The sequence below is a fragment of the Apteryx mantelli genome, chromosome 26, assembly GCF_036417845.1.
Source record: "Apteryx mantelli isolate bAptMan1 chromosome 26, bAptMan1.hap1, whole genome shotgun sequence".
Lineage (NCBI taxonomy): Eukaryota > Metazoa > Chordata > Aves > Apterygiformes > Apterygidae > Apteryx > Apteryx mantelli.
In genome coordinates, this window is record NC_090003.1 from 115916 (window position 1) to 132656 (window position 16741).

The following is a 16741-nucleotide window of genomic DNA, read 5'->3' on the forward strand; positions in this document are numbered from 1 at the left end:
TCCTTTCTTTTGACACGCTCCCTTATATTCCTTTCATTTCTCATCTGTTTACATATGCAGCTGATTTTAGAGGACCTCTTCATTATTTCTCACATGCGTGCATCTATCTAAAGGGAAAAAAAAAAACCCTTTCTCCTACTTCTTATTCCTTCCCTTTTCTCCTCACATCACATTCACTTATACAGCAATACAGCAGTTCTCATAGTACAGATATGTAATAGCAGGGCTTTCTGTCACTAAGAACAAAAGCAGATAGGGGGCTTTAATCAGAGGTCAGTAGAAACCCTCAAAAGAAGAGGCAGGAGAGGTCGACAGCAGACATGCATGAGCTAGTGCAAAAGCACAAAGGAAAACAAATGCAGCTATGAAAGGAAATCAGACGTTCTTCCTTCTTGGAAATATTTCTAACTATTCTAGTTCAAAAAGTATAACGGACACATTTTGTTAATCCTATCGTTGGCTGTCGTTGGTGCCAGAAATATTAGCATCCCATACTGGCATTTCTTTATCCAACAAAGAAATGACTGCATTGTACAGCAAAACTGATTAAAAAAAAAAAACAGGTGCACACAGGTTTTACCACAGTAAACAGTATTGCCTACAAATGCTCACAAAACACGGTTTTTGCACAACACCCTTCATCTGAGAACCCCACCGTTCTAGCCACTACAGTTTCGTACCAGGAATGCTAACTCTAGACCCAAAATACACTGACATGGCTGTGACAACTCACATAGGATTATCAGCCTCAAGATTCCCAATAAATCACTGCACATGAAGATGGATTTATCTCAACATAAAGCTTTGGAAAGAGGATGTCCACAGTAGCAATTCTTCAACAATGATTTTTTTTTTTTCCTTTTGGTAATACTGAAGGACAAATCTTCAGTGGGACTGCAAAATACTTCAACTCCACATGGCTTATGGCAAGAACTAGCTCCAATTTATTCCTCAAATAAAGGCATTGCTATCATTAAAAAAAAAAAGTAAGCATACTATCTTCAGAGAGAAGAACACAAGAGAAAGCAGTAACACTTCTCACCAGATTAAATGGATGGGTAGCATAAGGTTTCAGCGTCTTTCCTGGATCTCCTTGTTACAAGCAGTTTGTTTCAGCGGAGGGGGAAGAGAGAAGGAAAAAAAAAAGTGAGCTAGAGAGCACACTCTGGTGGCTAAATAACCAGGATCAAAACGCAGCTGCACTGTAGATATCTGGGAAGATCACAGATAACTAGGTTAAGTAATGTAAGAAGGCAAAAATGCCTTCACTTCCCCTGCCCCTAATAATAATTGGGGAAAGCATTCTCCTGGAAACACTTTTGAAGCGGGATGAATCAATTTAAAACCTATCTACCCAAAATAATCAGTACGACACACGCAGAATGTTTCGTGAAGTTTCATCTCATGCAAGGCTGTGTTTAATAGTTGGCCAGATTCACAAGAAATCAGAAACAGTACCTGAACAGATCACAAGATTAGGGGAAAAAATAAGCTGCCCCCACCACCTCATGGGTAAATAGAGACCCAGTGTCAAAGGGAAAAACACAAGTGTGTGTGTGAGGGCAATCAATGCACATTAAGATGACTTCATCAGGAAAAAGCAAGCACAGATCACGAGGGTGCGGGTAAGAAATGAAACGCTGGTGAATCAGCTGTTTGCTTAGTGAAGCCTACCACCACAGTGTTATTGCCAGAGGGAAAGCTTGTATCTGGAGCTTTTTAATCAACACCCGTTTGATAACCTCTGCTTGAAAGGGTGGCACTGCCACTTCCTAATAAGCCAGGAACTACATGTTTCTTTCCACATTTCTGCAGAGAAAATGTGCAAGTCTGACAGAAATTAAAGAACTCCCTAAAAATGCAGCATCTGAAAAGCAAGTGTTATTTCTGTACAAGCTGTTACGGTACAAACGCCACCCCCGGTTCGGGTTTGTTACCCAGGTGCCTTACAGGAGGGGATCACCTGCTTGCCAGGGAGCAAGTCACTCCCCGGCGTTTTTCTCTGCGCACACACGCTCCCCACCACAGGCAGTTGCGGCACCGCCAGGCCGCAGGGCGGCGGCGGGGGGGGGGGGAGGCCAGGTCTTCGCCGCGCACACCGACTTACCGCGGCCAGGGACCGCCCGGCGAGCACACCACGGCGGCACCCGCAGGCGCCCGGCCGCCTCTCGCACCGGCGTGCTCACCGGCGGCGGCGGCCCCGCAGGCGGCGGGCACCCAAGCACTGCCTGAGCCTGCCGCAGCCCAGGCACCGGGCGGCTCGCGCTGCCGCAGAGGGGTGGGTGGCCGCTAACGGCCCACGCGCAGCCAGGCGCACTCCCGCCCCGCCGGAAGCCGCCACCGCCCCCTGACGGCTTTCCTGACGCGCGCGCAGCGGGGGGCGCGGCCGCCCCGGCAGCCCCGCCCCCCGCTACAAGAGCGGCCGCCCGCGCGCCGCGGCACTCAGCGGCGCTGCGGCGGGCTGGGGGCAGGCGTGGCGCGCCGCGGCCGCGCGGGGACATGCGGAGCGGCGGCGACGCTTTCAGGGTGAGTGAGCGCCCCCCGCGCCGCTGCCTGGCCAGGCCGCTCCCGCCGGCCGCGCACCTGAGCCGCGCGGCGGGGCTCACCCGCCCGGCGCGGGGCCCCGGCCGCAGTCGCTCCGCCGGGCCCGGCGGGGAGGGCCGGGCCGCTGCCGCGGAGCCGGCGCGGCCCACGCCAGCGGCGCGGGGGGAGGCGCCGGGGCCGGGACGAGAGCGGGCCGCGGCCTGGGACGGGAGCGGGACGGGACGAGCGGGGAGCGCGTTTTCTGCCTTTTCCGTCGGAGGCTGCGAAAGCCGCAGGTGCCCGGCCCGCAGCACGGCCCCTACCTGCGGGCTGGCGGCAGTGCCAGCAGTGCTCTTTCGCGGGGACCGGCCACCTGCACGCCGCGACTGCGTCTCCCCTGCCGAGGGGCCGCCTCCCGGTGGGGCTCGTGTAGGGAGCCGCTGTTCTGCAGCCTCCTCTCCCCGACGGTTAGTGCTGCCTTGCGTTTTTTTTCCTGAACTGAAACAGGATCAGCGTTTCCTTCGCTCTACTTCGAGCAGCTCTTTGCCAGCCTTTGAGTAAACAGACTGCATTGTGCATTCAGACTCTGTGCTGTGCACTCTAATTTAGGATGTCTTAATTTAGAATAAGCATTTCTTCACGACCTAACCCCCCGTATGGGCTCGTCTTTGATTTTCTAAAATAACCAGTCTGTCCTATTTAAATCTGGAGACATCACTGTACCCTTAAAATATTTACAGCACAGCTCTTAAGCATTTATGCTTTCTGTGAACGTGCTCTATGCTGATTATGCAATGCAAGCCAGGCATAGCAACTCTGAAACGTGAATGGTCTTGGTGTCCCCAGTGTACAGACTAAGGACCCTTTGCACTGTCGTTTAACTGATAAACTATCATTTGTTACATTTGATCTGCAGATAACTACTAATTTATATATATAGATATATGTACACACACACACACACAGAGGATGCTAAAGGCTCTGGGGGGCAAGGTCTCTCTGATCAGCTTGGAGATACCTGAATCTTTGTCATACTGGAATCTTTGTCATACTGGAATGACAAGTGAACAATGCATCTTAATGCTAAAAAGCACCTCTCTGCCAGTTCCCAACCTTCATGTACTAAAGTTTAAAGCCTGAGAGTTGGAGGTTTGGGTTCCCCCCCCGCCAAATGGATCAAAACATTCTGTTGGTAATGCTCAAGAAGTATCATACACTTTAACTCCTGTGCCACTGGAATATTCCCAGACAGAAATCTGCATTTATAAGCTAGTAAAAATTTAAAAGAGGAAATCAAACTGCTCTATTCATCCTTACTACTTTGTGCACAAGCCTAATTTTCTTTCCTTAGCAATTTAGCTGTATTTATCTGACAAATATTTAAAAAAAAAAAAAAGGGCTCGCTCACTGGATGGATTTCTGGTATAACTTTTGAAGAACTGGTTACTACCTTTCTGGGGGCATATGTTCAGAAATTATTTTAGAGGAGAAAAGAGTTGCACTTCTCTGTAGTGGAAAACAGAATTAAAACTTACTGTGATAGTCATAACCACAGCGTTAGACCTGAGTCAGCTGTAAAGGAATTTATGTTTCCTGAATGTAAGCTGGCTATATTCATGTTAAAATTTTCAGGAGGGTGAAGTACCATGCCTTAAACATGCATCTGAAATTTGACAAGCAGAGGCAAGGCAATTGTCTTACTATTTAATTATTAGTTTTCTACTGGTGATTTACAGGTTCCTCCCAGGTGCTGTCGAAGGGCCATGAAAATGGTAGCCTAGATTTTAACTGAGCTTTAACTCTTTAGTGAACTGCAGCTCTTTCATTATATTCCAAAATACCTCTCTCCTATAATCTTGATACATTGTTTGCTTGCTGTTCAGTTGATTTGGCTCTTTAAATTTAAGTCCTGCCAATCATCTTTGGGGTGCATCTACAGAATTCACCTTATGTGCAACCTCTTATAATTTGAGCACCTTTTTTTCTGTCTGCACTAAGTGATTATCTTAAATTTTCTGCAACAGAGTAGTCCATTTCTGGTTGACAGTATGTGTAGAAACAGATCTCAAAGCTGTAAGAGCATGCCTGGTACCCTAAAGAATGATTCCTATAATGGAAAAAAAAAAAATCTTCTGGGGCCTATATCTGAGCATGCTTTAGCTTGTGACTCTGAGGAATAGCGTATTGCACTGTGGAACTTTGGTGCTTAGTAAATAAGGTCCGATTCCTTATAAAACTAATAGATTTAAATTAACCTTCCTCCCTTGAGATTGTTTTTGCTAGATGACAGTTATTCAGCATTTATCTAGTTGCAAAGCCAAAGCACTTAAGGGATGTAATGACCATTAGAGAACCAAGGTTTGGGGGGAGAGGGGGAAAGGGAGTATCTTGAGTTCCAGAAAGTATACTAAGATCATTTAGGCTTTTTAAAGTTCAGTTGGAAGTCCAAAATGCTTAAATTTGAAACAGGGTGGCTCTCTCCCTGGTACTTATATTAAACATAAAATCATCATTTAAAAAAAGAGGAAATTACATCACATTGTCAAATAAGGAACAGCTAGCTGGGATGGATGACTTGTAGTGCAAAAATGTGCCCCTCCTCCTATGAATTGCTTCTGAGATTTGTTAAAGATACATGCTCGCAAGGTGAGCAAAAATAGGTTGTGGATTTAAGGTAGCCACAGTTTCTCACAAAAGTGGTAGGTAGGTCTTGTTTTTAATTTTCTTAATTTTTTTCTTTAATTTCTTACAAGCAGTGTATAATCTGCCTTGTCGAGAGTGTTGCCTTTATAAAACATGTCCAAAATTTGAGCAGGCATTCAAAAATCTTTATGGCAAACTGCATATGTATCTATTAAGTGAAACATTCTAGGACATGCTTTGGTCTGTTGTACATACCAGAGAGGTTTCCTATATTATGGAACTGATTTGCCTCAAATATTTTGTAACATCCAGGAAAAAGAAGGAGTAAAGCAGACTAACCAGATTCTGTGTGATGAGTGAGCTAAAAGAGATGCAGATGCTTCTTAGTTTCTAAATAGAGGATTACTGTTGCTGTAACACATGTATTTAATGATAACTGTCAGCATGAAAACTGTGTTTGGGATGTTTCATATAACTCAATTTCAGAATGTTCTTCTCACTTGCAAGATTTTTCTGATATATTCAGGTCTGAATGTATATTTGGCCATCTAAAAATCTTCCTTCAATCTCATTATCTTAGGTATTTAAAGTAATTTATATTTGTTAATATAGGCAGGCATGAATGTTTAAAAATTCTCTCCTTTGCAGAGTTACCTTCCTTTACAGTAGATAGTGTTGATAGCTTTCTAATGCACCCTCAAGCCTTTGAATTGCCTTGGCTTGTGTCTTTAAGCCTAATAACTGTAGTACAAAATAAGACTATAGCTAGTAATTACTACCTCAGTTTCTTTTGAATAATACTGAAACTGTAACATCTTTAGGAAGCGCTGAAACTGCTTCTAAGTGCCATAATCCATGCATAACTAGGCCAGACAGGCAGAGTAACTGGGAAACCCACTGTGAGTAACAACTTCTGCAAATGAGTAGCAAAAACACGAGAGATCCAAAATGCTGCCTTATTGCGTAGTGTCCATATTCTTTAGCAGATGTAGTTTGATTTTATTTATAAGTTTAGATTCTTAAATCTTTAAGGAGGCAGGTTTGGACCAACAGTTAAGATGGAAACTTTTGGGTTTATATTCTCACGACAGACTTATATAAATTGATTTTTACCAATTAGTAGAGAATAGCAGCATCTTGAAATATGTAAGTAATGCTCAGCTTTAGGAAGACCACACTATATGAAATTCAGAGTTCATACTGCTCAGTTACCTATTCTTATGGCTCCCATTTATTATTTTTCATGTTTGTTCAACAAAGTATGCATATTTTCAAATATAAACACTAACTCTCTGGACTCAGGACTGAAAAAGTAACTAGGTGAATACGCAGTTATATAGCTACTTTACCTCTCTTCATACTTTTAGCTTACAGCATGGAGGATGGTTTCATAACTCGGTCTGTTCACAATTCCCCATTGAAACATCAAGGCAAGTCACCTTCTGTGACTTCACAAAAGGATTATTGTTAGAAGCAAGCAAGTTTTATGACTGCAAAATTTGTCTCTATTTTAATTTTAGAAATAAAGAGTTGATTGAAACAAGTTAAAATTACCTTTTCCTAGAGTATGTAAATATTTAAGTCCATTTCAGAAGTCAAGTTTAGCATTCCAGAGGGATTTCAGAGAGACCATTGTGCAACTATCACTCTGAAAGCCTAGATTTAGACAGCATTCAGGAGGCTGACACAGTAATTACTAGCAGTGGTTTTGGCATGGGATATGATGGAGGCTGGGCCTCTTAACATACAACCCTTGCAGGGTTTGCTATCACAGCAAGTGCATGACACGTGCTCTCAAATGACAGCACTGCCACCCCTCTTCCCGTCTCATTTCTTTTTATATCATAATCAATGTCTGTCTCCCTTATGGTCTTGTTAGATCTTGTATGTGGGTGAGGTGGAGCGCTATCATTTGCTGATTAATCAGTGTTCTGTATCAGTGTTTTTCAACTTCTGACTTGCATATGACTCCAAAAAAATTCCAAAATAGAAGTGCAGACCCCTTCATAGTCATTAAGCTCAAGTTCAGTAATTCAGCCTCCAACATTTCTTTTGCTAGAATAGTCTAGGGACATTCAGGGATCTGTGAGGCACAAACATCACTGCTCTATATAGCGTGAGCTGATTGGCATTTTATTTGCAAATTGTTTTAACACAATCTGAACCCATTTTAGAATTGGTACCATACTTTCATTGTGCTGCTTAAGGCTTTTTGACAAATGGATTTCTCCAGTCTTTTGTTCCACATAGAAAATGGTTCTGCCTGCACTTAAAGAACTGTAAGGAAAATTCTGCTGCAGTTGAAATACTGGAGATTTTGAACTCATTTGCTAGTCAGAACTATGTTATTGCTTCTTGCAGTTGGTATATTTATATTTAATTTTATTTTGAAAGTCTCATTACCAGGAAGGGTCTGACTTTGATTGCGTGATGCAAAAATTACCTAGGTTAGGCTACTTTAAGATGTTTGTCTTAAAAGGAAATAAATACTCTTTACTAAAATGAGAGAGCTGAAATCAATATGGTTAGGACTCTAATGCTGTACTGCAATAGAAAGAATGCTAGATTGGGTCTTGTTTACTTCTAGCAATGCTAATAGCCTCCTCTCTAGAATTCTTGCGTGGCTGGCTAAAAAACCATATCTGTTAACAAAAGTATGATCACTCTTAATCATGGTTAAGAACATCTTCACACTCTTTAAGAGAATGTGATTAGGTCTTGTAAAGTATAGGCATACACAGAGTCAGAAGCTGTTTTGCAGGTGTTATTTGTTTGGAAGGTCAATACTGGACCAAATTCAACATTTGGAAAAGCATAGCAGAGAAGTTCTTGCTTAAACATTTGTTTATAAAAGGCAAATGTTGGTGTTAGATTTCAAATCAATTCTGGGACACTTGATTCCAGTGCTGCTTAGAAGCCTGCCCATCCCTCTTGTGTTGCAAATGGGTATAATGGCTCTTTTCAGGCAGTACCATACTGTCGAGGGGGTTTCTTGATGTGTATAGTGTGTTGATGGAGCTCACCCCCAGTTGTTGTTTGACTTTTCTTTAGGTGGAATTTTTCTTCAGAAAGAAGAAATTTTACATTAGAAACTGGTTATATTCTTGATTCTCAAGAAAGATACTAATTAAACTGTGTGTGGGGGGGGGGGGGGTTTAAACAGCCGTATAACACTGCATTGTACTTGCTAAATTGAGGGTATTTGTGTAAATAGTTGAAGCGTAGACCCAGAGAACATCCTTGCTTAGTCCTGGACTTAATGTCTTCTGCCTTCAGCAGAATGTTGATTGCTTTTACACTGATTTTTCTGAAATAATGTATTCTGAATTGCCCAACAAAACCCTGTGAGTCATCCTTTTCCTTAAACTACTTGTTGAATTTAAAGGAATTGCCAGTACTTTACTATCGTAAATGGGTGAGATAAATCATTGTTTGCACATTCAAAATAAATCTGAATAGAGCAGACAGTTTAGGAGTATTTCAAGATGCTAGATTTCTTATTTGCTTGATGTAAATGGCTAGATGAAAACCTGAGGATGATTTTAAGTATCTTTATGCTTAAGCTTATTAATATAGTGACCACTTTGTATGAAAGGAGTTTGGAGAGTGATTGCACTTCTGATTTAAGCAGTCAGTAGTTTTGTTTATTGCAGCTGTTCTTTTGAGAAAAGGCCATTTTTTAGCCTATTTAAGTTAGCACTTAAAAAAAATGTATTAGGCTATTTTATGTTGGCTGCACTGCAAATTATAAACTAACTGGCAAAAAGAAACAGCTATAGATAGATTTGTCTACCACAAAATTAAAGAGAAATTGCTGTGGCAAACTGAATTTGCCTGAATAACTGGCAGTTTATGCACAAGAACTGAATTTGTCAGTGCACAGTTCCTATGTATCACTAGTTTTACAGAACATATTTGTCTCACTTCTATACAGCTTAATTCTGTAAAAGAACTTATCTAGCTTGTATTTCAGTTCTATAATCAGAGACAAAACAGATTTGTTAATTTTCCTATTTGCAAGTATTGGGACAGAAAGCCTTGTTATAACAGTTATTTAATTCCTTCCTTGAAGTACTGAAATTTTAGATGAGAGCATATTTGCATTTCTGATATTTATGCCCTTCTCTTTTCTGAAGGGAATGCAAGCTGCAGGAAGCCTGTCAAGACTGAATTTCTAAGGTTGGGAGACCTCACCATAGAGCAGTACACAATGTCAACTGCAGGAGTTGCTGCACAAGAAATAAGAGTCCCCTTAAAAACTGGATTTCTTCACACTAGCCAAGGCATGGGGAGTCTGAAAACCTGTTGGGGTAGCCACAGCGGATTTGAAAAGTGAGTGAGGGGTAAATTTATCTATTGCATTTTCAAGTGGAGGATGAGGGTTAAGAATACTTGTATCAGTAGTGATCTATGGTTCATTTACAGTGAAGGATTTTTTCTTTTTTCTTTTCTTTTTTCTTTTTTACTTTTTAGTACTTACTTTAATGTGGACCCTATAGCTGTGGCATATAATTTGAATCCATCAGCAGAGCAACATTTACCGTCCAGTGGTAAGTATAATGAAGATTTTAAAACATATCAATTTAAGTACTGTAATGAATGTCTGGGAAGAAGAGTCCTCAGGTCTTCACTAAGACACTAAGGGCTTTCTCATTTTGGATGTAAGGCTGCCCTCTGGTGACAGAATGCAAACATTTCTTTTCAAGAAAATACTACTTTTTAAGAACATGCAAATTATTTCAAATGTGTGATCAAGAAAAACTTTTCTTTGTATTTACAAGCTTCTTCATTGCTGTTATACTCCTGAAAAAAAACTTTAAGAAAATAGCACTTTTTTTTGTCATAGTCCAGTGGAATTCATGTAACTGCAGCTCTGTTCCATTGCTTATGCATGGGGTCTCAAACTATGCCATTTATCTGGAGCACTGGCCTAAAACGATAATGTAATCAGCTGCTCTCCTAACTAAGCACATGCCTATTACAGATCTATTCAGTCTTGCAGTTAAGTTTTGCTTCTGGAATCATTAAGCAGACATTACTTACTGATGCATTAGAAGGAATTAGTTAAATATGTAGTGGCAAAGTCATGTGGTAGAATGTTACTTAGAAGTGTGTTCTAAGACTTTCTCACCTTTTTAGGGCACTCTTCAGACCATGCTTCCATGAATGACCACAGCTTTGCTGAAAGTTGCATCCAGGTCCCATCTCAGAAATCTAGTCCAGCTCCTGTAAGTCCCAACAATGAACAGCCAATTTCAAGATACGAAGACCATCTTGTTCCTGGCTTTAGTAAACTGTCATTATCTATGGGCTATGTTTCTGAAGAAACACCTCCTCACATGCCAATAAAAAATGGGCCAGTTCAATTTCTGCCTGCATCTTCCAATGACCGCAGCTCCAGGCCACTACCTCCACTGCCTATTTCTGAGGATCTTACTTCAGATGAGGTTGATAGAGAAGTGGAATTCCTGACCAGCTCAGACACTGACTTTTTGTTAGAAGATTATGAACTTCCTCCTTTTAAATCCAGTGCCCCAAGTAGGCGGAGCTTTAGGGGTTGTGGACAAATCAATTATGCATATTTTGATGCTCCAGCAGGACCAAAACCAGAAGGCACCAACCCTGCACAAAGCCTAAATGGATACATTTCTGGTATTTATCCTCCTTCACAGCAGCTGCATCGACGTCTGCGAAGGTCCCATTCAGGGCCTGCTGGATCACTCAATAAACCAGTAGTGAGACTATCTGGACACTTAAACAGGTCTTCTCCAAATTCTGATGAAGATAAACCAGAGATTCCACCAAGGGTTCCCATACCTCCAAGGGCTCTCAAACCAGACTATAGAAGGTGGTCGGCAGAAGTTGCTTCTAGTGCATACAGCGATGAAGACAGGCCTCCCAAAGTGCCTCCAAGAGAACCTTTGTCCCGCAGCAATTCCCGTACACCAAGTCCTAAAAGCCTGCCATCATACCTCAATGGGATTATGCCCCCCACCCAGAGTTTTGCACCTGATCCTAAATATGTCAGCAGCAAAGCTCTACAGAGACAAAATAGCGAAGGATCTGCCAACAGGGTCCCTTGCATTCTTCCCATTATTGAAAATGGTAAGAAGGCCAGTTCAACACACTACTATCTGCTGCCTGAAAGGCCTCCCTATCTGGACAAGTATGAGAAATTCTTCAGAGAAGCAGAAGAAACTAGCTCTAATTCAGAGGTACAGTCCTGGTCTGGTGACTGCACAGCCACTTCAACCCCAACAAAACTGGACTCAAAAACTAGAATGGACATAGCTGGTCATCTGAAACGAAAACACCTGTCTTACATAGTTTCTCCATAGTCTCTGGGAGCACAACTCAGCTCAGTTGTTCTGAATGGAGCAGAAGTCTATCATGTTACAAAGTTCTTAAGGTTTTCAAATAATGAAGTAGGACCAGTTTGTCCTCTGAGAACTGGAAAGTGGATGGTAAAATCCTATTATGCTGCATATCTCTGATATGTTTCTTAAGACTTGTTTTCTTGTCTTGGTCTGTAAAGTTGAAAACCTACAGAGATTCCATAGAAACATATCAAGGGATAATAGTCCCAGTTGGCCAGTTATATGCTACCCTAGATTAACATATTTGGTAGTCACGTTATCAATAAATAAATAAATAAATAAATAAAATATCTAGCTTTGCTTATGAGTCACATAAAACTGACAACAGAGCAGATAATGCAGTACAGTTTTCATATCGGGCATTTCCAGAATTTCTTATCCATGGCAATACTGCTGAGAACAAGACTGTTCTCTTTCACTAGGATATACCAGCCTGGTTAGAAGGTAACTCCAGGATCTAATATCCACCTTGAGACTTGACAAGCGTATTGGAAAAGCATTTAGACTGATGAGTCTATTTGACAGCTTAACTGGACACTAGTAGGATTTTCTTAATGAAGTAGCTTGGAACAGAGTTAGGCTTTGTGGATTCTTTCAATTGTTAGAGACACTTGGCTCAATTTTGCCATTTCTCCTAGGAGAGACTTGGACCAGCTACTGCTAAGCCTCTGCTACTCTTTTCCTGAGTGAATGTGTCCTAAAAGTGGCAGAGGATATGAGCAGCTATATGGTTGCTAATAAATAGACAGCAACTATAAACTCATCTAGAGTCTGAAATTCTGACTGTATTAAAAAACAGAAACCCAACACAAGCTGGTCTTGTGTTTTGGTTTCTATTCAGTATTTTAGGGGAGGAGGAGGGTATGAAAAAACATGATTCCATTTATGAACAGTGTCAGTCCCATCTCTCTCTGCTTCAGATGCTGCTTCTTTCTGTTTAATTTTTTCCTTATTCTGCCTCAGTGATCCTCTAAAACTCATTGAGGTGCCAGATTTGTGCATTAGGAGTTTCTCATTCTCATTTTGATTACATTTATCCTCTTACAGATAAGCACAAGAGAAAGGGTGCTCATTAATGGAGGTACAAAAGTTAAATGTGTTCCTCCTAACATACATAAACAAGCTGTTTACAGTTTAAACTGCTGAATGAGATGTTTGAGCTATTTTAAAGCTTACTTTTTATTTGTTTTAGTACAAACTAAATGAAGGTGAATACATGCTATAGAAATGCACTGATTTCTGCATCATGTACAGTATTGATTAAAAGATAATTCACTTTGTATTTTGAATATTGTCATGTCTTGTGTTTAATAAAGTTAAAATATACTATTTATGATACATTTTGTTTTTTGCTTTATTGGGTAGTGTATACAATTGTGTATTTGCATTTACTGGGAAATTTAAAGTGAAAAATGTTAAATGTGAAACAAATGTTGGATTCAGTTTCTGTTTAATTAAAATTAAGATTTCTGTGGACATGTTTGATCATTCATATTGCACAGATCTAATTTTAATTTCTCCTTACTAAAGTATCTGGTAGTTTGGTGTATATAGTTTTGTGTTGGCAATAAAGTGTCCTATAAAGTTATGTGGCCCATCAAGAATAATAACCCTTGTTATTTCTGGAGTCACCCATAGCATGTTAGGTACCATCTTGCAGACAACAATGGGCAGTAATGTTCCTGACTTCAATTTCTCATCTGGTAAAAAGACTTAAACTGGACATGAAAAGTGGCTGACAGGGGAATTGCTCATATTCTGAAGATGAAAAAAGCTTGAGCATAACTTTTTTTTTTTGCTTTTGCTTAACAGGAAAAAGAAATTGTCATTACTCTTCACAAAGCAAATATTTTACTGTAAGATGTGAGCCATGGATACAGTTACTGAAGATATAAAGCATCACACAATTTTGATCTTTTATCTGTGTATGCAGGTGAACACTTGCCTTCATGTAGTTTTTCAGTAATGCGTAATTTAGCTTTTATAGCTGGGGAGACTGCTAAGCTTTATTATGCAAAATATTTTTTAAAACCTTCTCCTCTGCCATAGTACTGTTAAGAACCCAAAGATTGGCCTCCAAAGCATAAACAAGTAATCTTAATCCTGTGCAGGGCTGTTGACTAATACTCATCCTACTGCAAGTCATTTCCCCCCACCCCAAATTATTCTTAGGTACAAAATGAAGTTGGTATTTGCAACCTTCCTACTAAATCAGAGCAGTTTTAACCCTGTGCCCCCAAAATAACATGCCTTCTCAGTTACACAGTCACTGCTGCAACAAACAGATCAATGCTACTAAACTGCAGCTAGTTCCTTGTTCAGCATCAGACTGAGCACAGACTTAATAGTTTTAATTTCACTAGAACTCTGCCTAAAACTAATTGCTCTGCAAATCTCCCTCTGCTTTTGTCTCTGGGTCCCATTTCATTCCTAATGCTTTAAAACCTCACTTTAACCTGGGTTCCTGTGCTTGAATTTACTGCTCTTTCCCCTTACTTGGAAGTCCTTGAATTCCCAAAGGCCTCAAGTTACAGTTCTGTCCTTAACAGCATTTACTCAAATTAGTAGCAAAGTCACTGTTACATGGGGGGAAGAAGCAAGCAACCCCATTCAGTTATCACATAGTAACGGTCTCCTCTGCTTTCAGTTGCATTGTCTGTTTTGGCTTAAAACGTTCAGGGGAGAGCCACACTCTTCCCAAGCTAAGCGCCTAGCATACATGCTGAGAAATGAACCCCTCTTTACAGGGAGGCCAGCCTAGGCCTTCTGTATTACTGGATGCATAAGGCATTGTATTTGGATGAAGTAAAGCTGCATGTTTGAGCTTTCTCACTTGCTGTCAGGTCTCATTCACAGTTCTCTTTTTGTCAGTACAGAGAAAGGATGAGTTCCTTCCTAACTCATTGCGCTTCACACTGACTAGATGCTATGTGTTAGTATTTGCGCAGTGCAAGCCAAAGACTTCTGAAATGACTAACACCTGAGCAAGTCTTCATGATGCATATTTGTTACAAGCACTGAAAAGCTTAAAAACATTATAAAATATGTGCTTTTGAATGGTCTTATAAAGGCTTTTCTGAAATTTCAAGTAGTGCAAGACTTTTAACCTAACCTCCATTATTGTTTTTCTTTTAGAAAATGAGAATTGCATGCTCCTTCCCTTTGAGTATTGACATTCATCTACTCAGTCCTGAATAAAAAAAATTTCTGTAGCCATGCCATCTTTCGTGGTATGTCAGCTGAATCACAGCACAGAATTAAGTCTCATCAAGAAGTCAAATAAATAATGTACTTACAAGTTTAGTGCAACTATAAGTGAGGTAAGCCAGACTAAACCTGAATTCAGAGAATAATGAGTTGAATTGCTTGGTTACAAGCAAGAAATTCAGCTGGATCACAGAGCTCACATGCCTCTCTGGTATGAGGAGGGACATCTATAGGCAACAGTTCTACGCTACTCAAGTTAGCCATTTGCCCTTTAAAAAACCCAAGTAACAAGGTTTCCCTGAGGACCTGTTCCACAGTTCAATGGTTTTCACTTGGTGACATGGGAGGAAGGGGGACAGTCACTGGCAAAGGAAAGTGGAAGCCTCTCCTGTATTCCCAGGCAATGTGGGATTCCTGTGCTTTGGGGGACAAAGTTTGGGTGATGCAAAAGCTGTCTTCAGTTTTTCAAGTGAGTAATTAGGCTCTAGAGTGGTGGGGGTAGCTTTGCAAGTTCTGGCCAGAAGACATTTCTCTGCTCATCCCCTGACACATGATAAGACTTGTCAGGACACAGCATGCTTTTGCAACAGTCTGATCACCTGTTTGAATATTTAGAGCTTGGGCTCACCTGGGCAGGGCCTGAGAGCTGCCGCTCAGGAGGAAGCCCCTTGCCAGATAGATTTGACTGGAATAATCAGACTTCAAAGGAGTTCTGACTTGATACACTGGAGTCTGAAGAGTCAAGAAATTTGGGTTAAAACAGGGAAGAAAGATGTACATCTAAGGGAAAGAAATGCTTCCCACAGCTTCCCGATTTGAGAAGTGGGCTGTACACACTGCTCACCTCCTACCTAGCATCCTCTCTCTTGCCCCTGCAAAGCTGCTGTGGCCACCTGGGCAAGCTAGAGAGCCTGTGGGTCCCAGGAGGCAGCTCAGGAAGGCACTGCAATGAACACTGGAGGGTGAATCCAGACCAGCCTTATGCTGAGGCCATGCTCATTGAGCAGTACCTCAGTGAGACCAGGCTGGCAGCAAAGTTAAGGGTGGGGTGGGGGAGCACCTCTCCTCCTAGCCTGAAAACCAGTGGTACCACACACAGAAGCTCCCTCACAGAAACCAGTGGTGGCAAGAAGCACCTACCATATCTGCACTGTGAAAGGGTCAGTGTTGACAAGTGCTACTTTGCCGATTAGATGCTGTGGATACATCCCAGTGCTTTGTAGGTTTCAGGCCAGCAAATCAACTGAGAGGAGCTGAGTCTAGCTAGTAACTCAGGGATAGGATGCTTTCCTCACCATGCCTGTTCCTGAAAGGGAGAGGCTGTGTTGGAACCTGTTGACCTGAAAAAAAATCCCTTTCATTGAACTTCTTCACCATGTTAATCTGCTCTTAAAGAGATTTTGTCCGGGAATCTTACCCAGGGAATAACACACAGCTGTAATGGGAGGACATTTTAAAACTCTTGATCATCAGTTTCTCTTGCATCATAAAGCAAAATCAAAACAGAAAGTAAACCTGATTTAGGGACATGCTGATTGACAACTTAATTAAATTCTGCAATAGTTTAAAATTACTGATCCTTCGTGTTGCTGTTGCTATTAGTTTCCCATTCATTCCCACATTGCAATAGGCACAATTCCTACTGTACTGAAACTACAGAAGAGCTCTCACTGAGATTGCATTTCCTTCTACAGCAGCCTTGGTTCTGTTTTCATACAGTTTGCGTGAAGTGGTAGGTTTAAATTGACAACGGAAAGCATCAGTCCAGTCCAGGACAAGGACATCAATTTTGCAAGGGGCAGTTATTATAGTAGGGAGTAGTTTCAGATGATGTCTAAACTAAGACAATCTTGTCAGGAATTCAGGGTTAAGAAGATGACCAAATCAGTCATGGGGATTCCCACCCTTCAAAATCATGATTAAAAACTGTGGCCCCTCTATAACCACTTCTAAAAGTATTAGAAGCTGTATCCGTTAAACACATGCTCCCT

At 41.4% G+C, this 16741-nt stretch overlaps 2 protein-coding genes across 5 annotated transcripts in view; one reads left to right on the forward strand and one right to left on the reverse strand.

Annotated features, from left to right (window-relative positions):
- The window catches only part of SLC45A1 (solute carrier family 45 member 1), a 76628-nt gene extending 74329 nt beyond the window's left edge, over positions 1-2299 (reverse strand). Inside the window, exons 1-2 of one of the 2 annotated variants that reach the window (XM_067311246.1) lie at positions 2108-2299; positions 1043-1092 (exon numbers count right to left, since the gene is read on the reverse strand). The gene's annotated coding sequence lies outside the window, so the exon portion shown is untranslated. The remainder of the gene's footprint in view (positions 1-1042; positions 1093-2107) is intronic. The other variant, XM_067311247.1, reaches the window with a different exon arrangement.
- Positions 2300-2449: 150 nt separating this feature from the next.
- On the forward strand, positions 2450-12881 carry ERRFI1 (ERBB receptor feedback inhibitor 1). Of its 3 annotated transcripts, none has more exons than XM_067311252.1 (4): positions 2450-2526; positions 9303-9498; positions 9640-9716; positions 10306-12881. In XM_067311252.1, the coding sequence occupies exons 2-4, from the start codon at positions 9377-9379 to the stop codon at positions 11502-11504; spliced, it is 1398 nt and encodes a 465-aa protein (XP_067167353.1). In that variant the 5' UTR covers positions 2450-2526; positions 9303-9376; the 3' UTR covers positions 11505-12881. The 3 variants fall into 3 exon arrangements, with proteins under 3 accessions (XP_067167353.1, XP_013812913.1, XP_067167354.1); XM_013957459.2 differs by lacking the exon at positions 2450-2526 and adding an exon at positions 2856-2990; XM_067311253.1 differs by lacking the exon at positions 2450-2526 and adding an exon at positions 4636-5169.
- The last annotated feature ends 3860 nt before the right edge of the window (positions 12882-16741 follow it).

Excerpts from the sequence above, each read along its gene's own strand:
- ERRFI1 (XM_067311253.1), top strand. The coding sequence starts at position 5,094 with ATGACTTGTAGTGCAAAAATGTGCCCCTCCTCCTATGAATTGCTTCTG. Across the intron at positions 9,499-9,639 it reads AGCCACAGCGGATTTGAAAA|TACTTACTTTAATGTGGACC; the intron begins GTGAGTGAGGGG and ends TTTACTTTTTAG. Across the intron at positions 9,717-10,305 it reads GCAACATTTACCGTCCAGTG|GGCACTCTTCAGACCATGCT; the intron begins GTAAGTATAATG and ends TCACCTTTTTAG.